General features: G+C 43.3%; 1 protein-coding gene across 2 annotated transcripts in view; it reads left to right on the top strand.

Moving 5' to 3' along the window:
- The first annotated feature begins 332 nt into the window (after positions 1–332).
- The window catches only part of CMYA5 (cardiomyopathy associated 5), a 90110-nt gene continuing 76865 nt past the window's right edge, over positions 333–13577 (top strand). Inside the window, exon 1 of one of the 2 annotated variants that reach the window (XR_004283929.1) lies at positions 333–761. Coding sequence is in view for 1 of the 2 variants with exons in the window: in XM_032335872.1 (XP_032191763.1) it covers positions 613–761 (149 nt within the window). In the remaining variant the exon portion in view is untranslated. The remainder of the gene's footprint in view (positions 762–13577) is intronic. The other variant, XM_032335872.1, reaches the window with a different exon arrangement.

Genomic DNA, 13577 nt, shown 5'->3' with positions numbered 1-13577 from the left:
CAAGCTCTTCTGAGCCTCAGTTTTCTGATCTCGAAAACCAGGATTGCCGTTAAACGTACCACAGCAAGAATTGTGAGGGGGTCATGAAAGGGAGACCCTTAGCAGAGTGCCTGCACTAACAAGCGCTCTGCTCAGTAAGGAGTAGTTACTTGTTTGGGATGAAGGGGCCATCAAGTAGCTGGGCACCAAATATACAACCTAGCAAAGCCACATTGGAGGGAAGAGAGGCGGGGTCTGGGTGCCTTTCCTCCTTTCAGCTCCCTGGTGCCGCTGGAGCCTGCCGCCGCTTCGAGTGGTGAACAAGAGTTGCCCCAAGGGCCGCCGGGGATTAGCCTCAACTGGGGCGGGGAGGGTCGCGTGGGGGAAGTTGGCAGACGCGGGGGAAGAGGAGAACTCGCTGAGCCCGGGCCCCATAAGCTCGGTGGCGAAACTTTGACGCCTTCTATTTAAAGTCTCGGGGCTAGCCCGCCCCCGGGGACGGGAACCCGAGCCGCCCGCTGGGGCAGGGCAGGGCAGGGCCGGGCCGGCGCTAGAGACGCAGTCAGAGGGAGAACACCAGGCGCGCGCGGGCGGCTCCGGCTCCAGCTCCGGCTCCGGCCCGGCAGAGGCACGATGGCGAGCAGCGACAGCACCTACGCCGCGGAGAGCTCCCTCGGCTCCGACGGGGACGAGGAGGCCCCCCGAAGGCTGGAGAGCGACGAGGAGTCGGAGAGCGAAGAGGATGAGACGGCCGCGGAGTCGGAGGAGGAGCCGGACGCCAGGTAGCGTGCGCCCCTCTCCTCAGGCCACGGCCCGAGCGCTCGACCTGCCGCGGGCCAGGAAAAGCGGCCTCGAGGGCAAGTGCTTCGCAGGGAGACGCCGCACGCCTTTTTCGTTTTCAGCGCTAGCGAGCATTTCCTCCCTGCTAAGCACTTTCTCTCAGGGGGTGTTGCCTTGGTAAGGAACTTGAAGGTGAAGGCGCTTGCTGTCAGCTGGAGTGACAGGCCCGCCTGCAGCAGCAAAGTTCATTACCGCCCCCCCTTCCTCCTCTTCCCCCCTCCCCCTCCGCCCAGCAACTTGTGACTTGGTGCTCTTGTTTATCACTGGGGATTTACTTAGGGTCCTGCCTAACTGCAAAAATGTGCTGAACCGCTTACACTGGGCCCAAGGCCTAGGAACAATCTTAAAAGCCTGAGCGGGAAGAGAAGGGGATATGAGGTGGGGGTGGAGAGGGAGAAGGCTGCTCTAGAGCCTTCAGATGACTGACTGGAGGTCTCTCGCAACCTGGACTGGGTCGCTTGTAAGAGGCCTTTAATTTGGTACAGAGGCTCGTAAATTACTTGGAGAAAAACACGAGTTTCAATAACCCCTCTTCTTAAAATCCTGCTTTTTTTTTTTTGTTCCAAATATCAATGTTTCAATGAATGGGATTACAATTAGGCAATACTGTATAAAAATACGAGTCTCCTACCTCTTCCATCTCCCAGCCTTCATATAGGCCCTAAAATGAGAATAGTAGGACTCATCTCCTATTTGGATTTGTTTCTACTTTCCCACGTTCTCTTTGGGGTAAATCTATTAATATCAGTAGAATGGCTTTGTAGGTGACAGAAGGACGTGCAACATTTCAGAATGCCCCTCTTACTCAAAGTTAAAAGTTCTGTGCAACCAAAGCCCGCAGAGCTGAAGTTGAAATAGCCCAAAGAGTACCACTGATGAAGAGGAAGGTCAGTCAGTTTAGAACTCTGGAATGTTGGTCCCGTATCTTTATATATATATTTTTAATTTTATTTATTTATTTGACAGGCAGAGATCACAAGTAGGCAGAGAGGCAGGCAGAGAGAGGAGGAAGCAGGCTCCCGGCTGAGCAGAGAACCTGATGCAGGGCTTGATCCCAGGACCCTGAGATCATGACCTGAGCCGAAGGCAGAGGCTCAACCCACTGAGCCACCCACGCGCCCCTGTTGGTCCCATATTTACCTCATAACTGCCAAGTGGGAAGCAGGCACATACCTGCCCTCAAGGATTTTATGGAAGAAGTTAGAGAGCAAATGGGGAGCATGAGTCTCTCTGCTACATAAATGAGAGGGGCAGGCAGGGAGGAAGACCGTGTATACCGCAGAAGCTCAGAGGAGAGTATGTAGATCTGTGAGTGCTTCGGCAGTGGGCATGACCTGGGCTTTGGAGAGTAGTCAGGAGATGCGGAAAGGAAAAGGGGAAGAGAAGATACCTGTGGGAAATGGAACAGGAAGTCATGACCTGTGATTCCTGGACAATACAGAGAAGGGAAATCTGTCAATCCCAGCCTTTATAACCTTTCCCACTTAATGGTGTTCAGGATCCTTGTATCCTTGCCCAACCAAAATTTACCACCTAGAGAATTTGAAAACTCATTTACTCTAAAATGGGAGCAGCTGACAGTGATTCAAAGCACCAGGCTGAGGTTGCATTGCCCTTTGACAAAGGTCAGGATCTTCAGGTGAAAAATAGGATTTATCTGCAGTAAATTTCAGCTTGCTCTGACTACAGATGGTAAGGTGGATATCAGGGCAAGAGTCAGAATTAGTTGAGTGAGGGCAACCAGAGAGAATAGGGTTGGGAGTGGAGGTATTGTTAATTTTTTAAATTTTTTGGATTTGACGACATGGGTAACAAGAAATCAGTAAACTTGGGAGCAAGATTTAGGAATACAGACTGAAGTTATGGAAGGGTTACTGACAGCCGATTGAAAAGTTGGTTTTGGAAGGACTCAGATCAGGGAGACAGTAGCAAAGAGAAAGAAAGATGTATAGGGATTGAACCATGGTGAGGGCCAGAGGAAAGGAGATGGGAACCATAGCTAGAGGTAGAGAGATGTCAGTGGGCAGGATGTCTCAGGGAATTTTTCCTACCTCGAAATGTTGTCAGAAATCAAACTATTTTGTTGTGTGTAAGTTTACAAATATGGCCTAAAGTTCTTTCTCCCCCCCCCCCCCGAGGCTAGAGGTGTGAACTTAGAATATTCTCTAAAGGATGGGAGGTAAGAATGCTGTCCCATCATTCTTAACCCCTTTTTCTTGGCTATTCCACCAAAGTTGTACAGTTTTAAGAGAGTCCACTCATTCTGTGCCAGTCTTAGTGCTAAATGTTCACAGATGTTTTCTCATTTAAACCCTCCCAGCAACATTATTCGATGACTGTCCTTTTATAGATGAGGAAACTGAGGCTTTATATAATTTACTGATGGTATGAGACATATACTGATGGTGTAAGAACCTGAAGGTTAGGGGTGCCTGGGTGGCTTAGTTGGTTAAGCGTCTGCCTTTGGCTCAGGTCATGATCCCAGGGTCCTGGGATCGAGCCCTGCATCTAGCTCCTTCCTTAGTGGGAAGCCTGCTTCTCTGTCTCCCTCTGCCTGCTGCTCCCCCTGCTTGTGCTCTCTCTCTGTGTCAAATAAAAAAAAAAAAGAACCTGGAGGTGAACCTGGGTTTGCTTCCTCCAGGCCACTGCTGGACTTTCACTACCTCCCTTCCTTTGCAGGAGAGAGACCCTTACTGTAGGTGAACCTAGAATAGTCCCAACTAGCTTCTACCTTGAAAAATTGGTAGACCTCATCTCTTTGAATAATAGTGGGAGATTTCCCCCATCTTGAATGGAAAAGTTGGTTGCATTTTCTTGAGGTTGGAACCATTCTCAGAAGTTAAATTACAAACTTTTTTTTTTTTTTTTAACTAAGAGGCAGTTATTAGTAAATAAATAGAAATAGCCTAATAGTAACAGAATGATTGATTACTGTGTCAACTTTATGTGATATTACTAAGCCATTATTAAAATGCTGTTTATGAAGATTTCTAACAACGTGGGAAGTATGTATATTGAATATGAAAGAAGTCTTCATTTTATAATTTAGAATGATCTCACTATAAAATACGAATTGGAAAAAGGCCTAAAATGTTAGTAAAGTTTCATAAAAGGTTAATAAAGGTTAACATAATAAAGAACATAATAAAGGTTATGGTAAGTTTTATTAACCTTAAGTTTAAAAAGGTTAATAGTAGCTGTCTCTGAGTGATGGGATAATGGTTGACTAAAATTTTTTTTAAAAATCTGTATTTTTTGACTTTTCTATAATGAATAGGTAGTGCATTTTATTATCAGAAAAATGAACTTAAAAATTCAAAAGGCACAATGTAATCTTCTTGTAAACCTTTCTTTACACTTTCAGGAATGGTAGATGGAATTATCTGTAGTGACCTTTCTAAATCAAGGAAAAAAATTCCCTTTAATTATAACACCCTTACACATGCCATTGCTTGCATTGAATCAGGGAACTACCCTCCTGATGTATTATTTAGTGATACGAGTATATCGCATGAAGAAGCCTGAGTGAACCTATCAGCCATTCTATCATGGGCAAATTCCCTTTTTTCTCAGAGCCTCAATTTTCTCATCTGTAAAACGGTAGTAATAATTCCTAATTTATAAGGTTGTCATAGGATTAAATGAACTGTGTGAATATGTGTAAGAGTACTTGCTTTTAGTAAGTTCCCGATGAGTTTTAGTTTCTTACCTCCCTTCAGATGAACCATTACTGGCAGCCAAGCTTTATCTTCTGCCCACCTTCATCAGTGAGGGGAGAGTAAAGGTCTCACATTTTAACATGAGTCATGATCCTGTTTCACTTTGGCTTTTCTATTTTCATTCATTTACTGAACATTCACAGAATGCCTACTAATTGCCATGGGCCATGCAAGGTTACTAAGGAAACAAAAATTACTAAGAATCCATTACTGTTACAGTTCACATTCTCAATGGAGAAACAGAAAAACACAATTATATCATTAACTGTTATAGGAGATTTAAGGGAAAAAGTTCTGTGGGAAGTACCTGAAAGTAGGGATCAAGTCTTGGGATCCATTGTCCCTGGAAGGATTGGAGAAGGCTTCCTTAGGGGTCTTTGGAGCAGGCTATCCAATCATAATGAGGTGCCTAGAAAGCTAATAATTTGTGAATATTGGAGAAGGATTTTTGCGTTGCTAAATCTTTATACAAAAGCTAAATGTAGAGAGCAACTCTATAGAACCCACAGGATTTTTGAGCTGGGAGAAGCTTTAGAAGCATCCTTTCCTAGCCAGTCCTTTTGCATTTTCTGAAACTGAATGTCAGGGGACATTTGTTCAAAGTCACACAGGTTTTTAGCGGTAGAACTAGGACTAGATCCAGAGGCCTCAGCTCCAATCCGATGTTCATTAGTTTATTCATTCAACAAATATTTATTGAATAAAGTGCCCGACACTTTGCAGGCAGAAAGGATATGGCAGTGAACAAAATGAACAAAGTTTCTTCCTACCTGGGAGTGACTTTCCAGTTCAGGGAGACAAACAAACAAATAAATATCTCCTATGCCAAGAGGCAATAGATGATAGGAGGACACATACAGCAGGATAAGGGTTATGCTGTTTTGGATACATTGGTGAAGAAGGCCTCTCTGAGAAGGTCACACATGAGCAGAAAAGGAAGGAACGAGTGTTCTAAGAAAAGGGAAGAGCGGTTCCAAGGGCACTGAGGCAGGAACACGTGGGGCTTGTTTGAGGACACGAGGAGGTCAGGTTGCTGGAGCAAAGTAAATAAGGGGGAGAGTGGTGGGAGGGGAACCCAAGAGGGAGTTGGGTTGCAGATCAGGTAGGGCTTTCTAGACCCTAGTAAAGACTTCACATTTCATTCTGAGTGGAATAGGAAGCTATATTCAGTTTACCATATCACTCAAGCTTTAAAACAAACAAGAAAAACATGGTGATCGCAGTATTTCATTCAACAGTAAGGGCCTATATGTGCATGTATTCATTAGTAATTACCGGACGCAGACTGTGTGCCAAACACTGTGGTCTCCTATAATGGAGGGAGCTATGTAAATTGGCACTCATTATTTTTACATTCTTCTGACTGGAGACCAGTGAAGCCTGACCCTTTTATCTTTCTGACCAATCCCTTAGAAGTTTTTCAGTATTTTTGCTTGCAATCATTTTCTGCTGTTCAGTTTTAATTTCTCTATTTAAGCACAGAGCATTTTTGCCACAGCACTACTCAAAACTTAAAATCATCTTGAATTGCAGTTTTACCAGTGCCTGTAGAAATAGGTCTGTCTGAGCTGATAGGAGTAAAATTATTAGTGAAATTTACATTTACCTAATCATCATAAGAAACAAAACTTTTGGAAAGTGAAGGGAGCTTGTAAGGGGTTTTTGTTATTAGTAGGGAGCACTCTGTTTCCATATGTCTATTTATAGGCTGTCTCCCACTGCTGTGCTTATCCAGGTGTTTTGACAAGTGTGTTATTTGAGCCAGCCCTCTTTTGAGGTCAGTGGAAAGAGCTGAGGTGGGAGGGGTGACTGCTCAGGATGCCAGAGATTGAGGGAGGAGAGAGTATAAAACAGGCCCTTGGAGCCAGAAACTGAAGAGCTATTTAAATATTGGCTGCATGGGTATTACATGCCCTTGGTTAGACTTTGACTCAGTGTAGGGAATGCAGCAAGAGTTGGATTTTTTTTTTTTTTAAACAACAAACCCATTAATGTGTGGAACATAGGGATTATGACTATAGAATTTTGCAAATATAGAAGAAATGTGTCTTATATTTCCTGGATAGTCGGAACCCAGGCTTAATGAAAACCTTGACTCAATTCAGACAATATAACCAAATTCCCCTTCCTACCAAGAAAATGTAGAGAACCAGGTATAAGAGACTGGATGTGGAGTAATCTTTGGCTTAGGTCAGCATTATCCAATGAAAATATAATGTGAGCCACATGTGCAATTTAAAATTTTCTAATAGCCACACTAAAAGACGTAAAAACAAAGAGAGAGAAATTAATTTTAATAACTTATTTAACCTCGTATCTGAAGTATTATCATTTCAACATGTAATCAGTCTAAAAATTATTAATGGGCTGCTTTATATGTATTTATGCCGTCTTCGAAATTTGAAGTGTATTTCACTTTTCAGTGCATCTTGATTCCTCCCTCACAGCTCCATTTCAAATACTCAATAGCCACATGGGTCTACTGGGTACCATATGAGACAATGCATGCCTGATGATACCTAGACATTCATTAGCTTCACTGGAATCCATAGGCCTTTTCCTGAAGATGTATATGCCAGGCCCTGTGCTAGGCACCAGGAGCATGAAGGTGATTGGGTGGCAAGGTTGCTTCTCTCAAGGAGCTCAATCTGGCACGGGAAAGCAGTTGACTCCAACATAATGTCATAAGCATTACACTAAGGATATTAACAAAGGAATAGAGAAAAGACATATATTCTCCTTCTTCTACTACTACTTCTTTTTTTTTTTTTAAGGTTTTATTTATTCATTTGAGAGCAACCAAGCACAAGCCAGGGGAAGGGCAGAGGGAGAGGGAGAAGCAGACTCTGCTGAGCAGGGAGTCCGATGTGGGCTACAGTCCCAGGACCCCAGGGATCATGACCTGGGCCAAAGGCAGACACTTAACTGACTGAGCCACCCAGGCACCCCAAGACATACATTCTTCTTAAAATTAGATTTAGAAAAGTTTTGCAGAGGTAATACAGCAGCTGGGCAGAAAGATATTTCAGACACAATATGTGTTTAGGTATTCCTTTGGCTCCTTGTTCCAGCTCTTGTGCTGCTAATTGCAGTTCCATCTAAGCTTTCTTCTTCTCTTCTAGAAGCCCTCAGGATTTCGAGGCTTGAGAATGTTGAATGAATAAGTGAATGGCAAGAATAACAACGAATGAATAAGCAAGTGAATTGTCAAATCATCCCGATTCCTGTGAGAAGCAAATTTAGTTGGGAGGTTGAACCCGTTAGACCAGGGAGAATTTTGGTGTCATTCATTTAGGGGAACTGACAATGTCCAGTGACTCTGGAAACACAGTAGCTTGGAGGGGACAGTGATAAGTACAGAGGGATTGTTCAATTAGGATGTCTGCGGTCATCATTCCCACCTTCTGTGACTTGTTGGAACACTTCCCCTAGACTGATCCTTGAGCCAGATCATAGATGGGAGGATAAGAATAGGCTTTGCTTTTTGTCCAGGGAAAAGTCCTCTATTAGGGCAACTAGAATGTATTCAGTTCCAAAATTCCATATCCTAATCTGATAAAGTCCAAGATATGTGGGAAGATTAATTGATGCTACTGTTGTCTACCAAACTGAATGCTCCAGACCTTCTTATGGAGCCGTTAATATGTTTCTTAGTTTGGTGATGCTTCTCTTTAAAAAAAAAAATTCAGGGGCACCGGGGTGGCTCAGTGGGTTAAAGCCTCTGCCTTCGGCTCAGGTCATGATCTCAGGGTCCTGGGATCGAGCCCCGCATTGGGATCTCTGCTCAGCAGGGAGTCTGCTTCCTCCTCTCTCTGCCTGCCTCTCTGCCTACTTGTGATCTCTGTCTGTCAAATAAATAATAAAATCTTAAAAAAAAATTCACATGATGCTAAACAAATTTATGTTTACCACAAATTTCATCTAAATGGCTGATTTCAATAGGGCACTTAAAATTGTCGATTTGTAAATAAGATTAATTTCCTCCTGTTATGACTTTTTAAAATTAACATTTGTTAAATGGAGCATAGAGGGCCAGATGGTGAGCCATTGTTCTTCAAAAGGCCACAAGAGAAATCACAGTAGAGAAGTTTATTACTCCAAGACCTGGAGGAAGTACATGGCGTAGCTCAAGGGGCCACACAGGGAGGTCAAGGCGGAGGGCAGAGAGGAGGTCAAGACCTGGGACATAGGCCTTTATTAGGGTCCATGAGTGGAAGATTTTGGGGCTTCCTGGGTTAAGACTGGATCAGTCAATTCAAACTAAAATGAGTATGGTTTCGGTAAGCTTCATGAGGTTCTTATCTGAGGGGCACGCAGCGGAGAGGCATTGAGGGGGGGAGATTGTTGATCACAAGAACTGTTGGGGAAGTCATATCAGGAACTTCCTGGGTCATGTGACTCTTCAGACAGTTACCCAGGGCATGTGCCAGCATGAGGGAGGCTGCTGTCTCTTCAAGGCTCTTGCAGGTCACTTAGCCAAACAAAATGGATGCTGAGACAGGAATACCTGGGAATGACTTAGCCAAGCTCGTGACACCTTCAATTTCAGAAATGTACCTACTATAAGAAAAGGGGCACATTCTGCAAATATTTATTAAGACACTACGCAAAGTGAGTGAACCAAACAGAATCCCTAACCTTTAGAGTTCAGTTTCTGGAGAGGGCAGACAGTAAACATAATCTCATGTGCAATTAGTCGAAGTGAACACACTGGTAAAATGAACTGGGCCTGGGGAACTGAGGTGAGGGTCTACTAGGATCCTGGCCCATCAAGTCTCAGAGCCTTAAGCTTCCCTGCTCATTTCCCTGTGAGTTTTGTGTCAGTCTCTGGGTCCATCTGGCTAGCCCTTCTCTCTCTGCCTGCAGAAGAAGGTTTCACTGTTCTGGGTCCAAGTCTGGCAGGAAAGCCTGGCTGCTGATGGCACTTCCCTGGAATGGGCCTTAGCATTATTTCCCTGAGTTACGTTGCTGATGAGTGAGCAGAGACCCAGAGAAGGGAAGGGAAACCAGTATTTACTCAAGGAATTAACGAGTCTATCCCTTGCACTATCACTTGTTATTTTGAGTTATTTTCACAGTAACTGTATGATGTAAGCATTGTTTCCATCTCTGTTTTATGGGAAGAGAAAATGGAGGCTTAGCAGTACTGAGTAATTTATCTAATGTCAGGCAGCTAGAAAAATGTGCTAGGATTCTAGCCCTAGTCTAATGGCAGAGTTAGTACTAGAATGGTCATGAGTTCAGGGCCCACCTCAGGATTTTATATATGTGTACACAGTATACACAATCTGGTCTTTATTAGCCAATTTCTTACTTTTTCACTTGAGTGTAAAATTACTTTAAAAAATTTTGAATTTCAGTTTGCTTCTAATTTCAAAAGCAAAGCATAAAAGATCCAGAAAATCTACGTAGTAGCAAATTCTGAGCAGCATCTTAGCATATTAAATTTCCTAGGGTGTAATGGGGAGAGAAGATCTTGTGTTTAAAAATAGACATTAGGCAATCTCGTGTGATTGAATTTTCATAAGGTCAAACAGTAACACCAAAATAACTGCTCTACTTGTTCTGTGGGATCATATGATAAATGTTCAATAGGTATTTACTCTTTAAAATTCAGATCCTTTGTTTAAAAGAATTTTTGGATTTAGCATGGTACACTTCAAAGTTTGCTTTTCTAGTGTGTGTTTGTTTTCAGGAGACAATGAGGAGAAGAATGAGTTTTTGGATCTCCTCTTAGAGTTTTTGGATCTCCAAGAAGGGCTTCAGGAAATCCCCTCTTCATCCAGCACCATTTGGGGCATAAACCAGGTTATAATGGAAAAACACATAATAGGATTGAAAAGACCTGGATTATCATCCTGGTTCTGTACTTGCTGTGTGACTTGGTGTAAGACATTTAACCTCTCTGTGTTGAGTGTTGCATAGACCTGTGTTGCATAGACCTCAAGGCCCTGCCTGACCTGCTTACCTCTCACAGCTCCTCTCACACTCTTCTGTGATGTTCACAACCCCCACTGGCTTTTTTCAGAACCTCCAGTGTGCTCAGCCTATTCCTGCATGCTTGTCTTTGACTTGCTCTTTTCTCTCTCTCTGGTGCTTCTTCCCCAGACCTGCTCTCTAGGTGTCAATACCGATGATGAGAGACTTTCCTCAGCCATTCTGCCCATCAGGCCCTCTTCTTAACTTTCACTATTACATTATTCACGATTTCAGATTGCTCTTCATAGCACCGTCACTCTCTGAAACGGTGGGTTTTGTTTGTTTGTTTGTTTGTTTATTCATTGTTTATTGCCACCACTAGAGGGAAGCTCCATGAGGGCAGGGGCCTTGCTTTGCTTCTCTGCTGCGTCTCCAGCAGCTAGGACACGGGGTCTGGTGCACAGTAGGTGCTTAAGAAATGATTGTCAAATGGACAAGTGGTTGGAGCTCACCATGAAACATTTCATCCCAGCGTCTCAGGTTTCCTTCTCTCAGATCAACGTTGCTTATACCATCACGGTCTCAAATCATTTTGTTCCTGGTGCCAAGACAAGGGCACAGAGAATGAGAACTTATAAGAGGTCTTTGAATTTGGCAAAAGGCCAGCCACATAGAGAGAAATTAGGACAGAAGTGCTCACACCTTTGAGAGGGTTGAAAATTTAAACCTGTCAGCATCTGGTTTAGATTGGATTCCCATTTTTTTTTAAATTTTATTTTTATTTTATTTGACAGATAGAGATCACAAGTAGGCAGAGAGGCAGGCTGAGAGAGAGGGAGGAGGAAGCAGGCTCCCTGCTGAGCAGAGAGCCCGATGCGGGGCTCGATCCCAGGACCCCGGGATCATGACCTGAGCCAAAGGCAGAGGCTTTAACCCACTGAGCCACCCAGGCGCCCCAGATTGGATTCCCTTTTGAACAAACCCCTCCAATACTGGACCTAAGACACTCTCCTGGGATTAGGGGGCACCAGAAAGGGGAAAGTGGGTGCTTAGGAGTGAGAGAGCACCAACGGCCCTTTAGAGCTACAGTTGCGGTCCTGCTCAGAGGAATGAGGGAAGACTATTACCTAGGACACTGCAGAACGACTTTCTTCACGCCCTCGGCCTCAGATCACTTATAACTCTGGGACAGAGGGATAATCTTATTTCCCTGAGAATCCAGGATGCAAAAGGAGGAGGAAAGAAAGCATACACAAAGTCGGCAGTGTTGATATATGAACTGAAATTGCCCAATAACAAAATGTGTAGTTAAATCGGCTGATAGAATTAGGACTCCTACTCCATTCATATACTTGGCTGGAAGAAAATCACTGGATACCAACCCAGGTTGACGGGAAATGCAGGTCACACAGCCTTTGTGGACCAAGGCGGAGAGAGGACTGCCAGCAGCAGAAAACTGGGGCCCTACCATCTGAATAACTTCCAACAATCAATGGCCTACTTAATCTTAGAGTAGAATGGCAAGAAATGGCAACCATTTCTTAGAGTTTTCTTTCCATTTCTCTTTGCTCCAGTTCTTACCTGCTACTCAAACTGCCAGAGTTTCCACTTGTCCTAAGTTCCCCTGGACTGAGTTTGCAGAGCTTAAGAGTTGAGAATCACAAATTTAGAAAGCCAGTCTTCCAAACAGTTTTCCATTTGCCAGTAAGGTTTTATGTGAGTGCTTTTCTCTAGGTGAGGAGAGCTGCCTTGGGTTGTAGTCTGCATCTGTCAGGTTTTAAGTTGTAATAGAGGCTAACTGTGACCTATTTAAGCACAAAATGACTGTATTCACAGAATACTGGTAGTTTAGAGACTCATGAGAAGTGTGGAAAAGAGGAATTAGAGAGCCAGGAACAACCATTAAAACCATACCTCAAAACTGGTCTGGTGAACTATAGAACTCAATCATAAAAAGACAAATATCCCAAATTTAAAATGGGCAAAGTATCTGAACAGGCAGTTCTCCAAAGAAGATAGACAGATGTCCAATGAGCACATGAAAAAATGTTCAGTATCATTAGCCATCATGGAAATGCAAATCAAAAACACAGGATACCACTTCACAGCTACTAAGGTAACTCTAACCAAAAAGACAATAATAGGTACTGATGAAGATAACAGGAAAATCAGACCCTCATACACCACAGGTGGGAATATAAAATGGTTACAACTGCTTTGGAAAACAATCTGGTAGTTCCTTTAACAGCTAAACGTTGAATTACCATGTGACCCAGCAATCCATTCCTAGGTACATACCCAAGAGAAATGAACAGATCTGTCTGCATAAAGCTTGTTCACAAGTGTTCATAGCAGCATATTCATAATAACCAAAAAGTGGAAATGACTGAAATGTCCATCAACTAATGAATGGATAAAGAGAATATAATACATTCATACATGGGACATTATTCGGCCATAAAAAGAAATAAAGTACTGATTTATGCTACATCATGGATGAACCTTGAAAACAATATGTTTAGAGAAAGAAGACAGACATAAAGGACTACATATTGCCCATTTCCACATTTATGCAAGGTCCAGAAGAAGCAAATCTGTAGAGAGGGAAAAAGTTGGTTAGTGGTTGCCTAGAGCTGCACAGGAAATGGTGAGAGGATTGGAGGATGCTTAAGGAGTGTGGAATGTATTTTTTTGATGATAAGAATGTTCTATAACTAATGGTGATGATTTGTTGCTCAACTCTGTGAATATACTAAAAACCAATGAATTGTACACTTTAAAAAAAATTTTTTTTTTAAAGATTTTATTTATTTATTTGACACAGAGAGATCACAAGTAGGCAGAGAGGCAGGCAGAGAGAGAGAGGAGGAAGCAGGCTCCCTGCTGAGCAGAGAGCCCGATGTGGGACTCGATCCCAGGACTCTGAGATCATGACCTGAGCCGAAGGCAGCGGCTTAACCCACGAAGCCACCCAGGCGCCCCTAAAAAAATTTTTTTTTAAATATTTTACTTATTTGACACAGAGAAATCACAAGTAGGCAGAGAGGCAGGCAGAGAGAGAGAGGAGGAAGCAGGTTCCCTGCGGAGCAGAGAGCTCAACATGGGACTCGATCCTAGGAC

The sequence above is a fragment of the Mustela erminea genome, chromosome 3 (genome assembly GCF_009829155.1).
Source record: "Mustela erminea isolate mMusErm1 chromosome 3, mMusErm1.Pri, whole genome shotgun sequence".
NCBI classification, from domain to species: domain Eukaryota; kingdom Metazoa; phylum Chordata; class Mammalia; order Carnivora; family Mustelidae; genus Mustela; species Mustela erminea.
The sequence above is the reverse complement of the archived record's forward strand: the minus strand, read 5'-3'. Positions and strand labels throughout refer to the sequence as shown.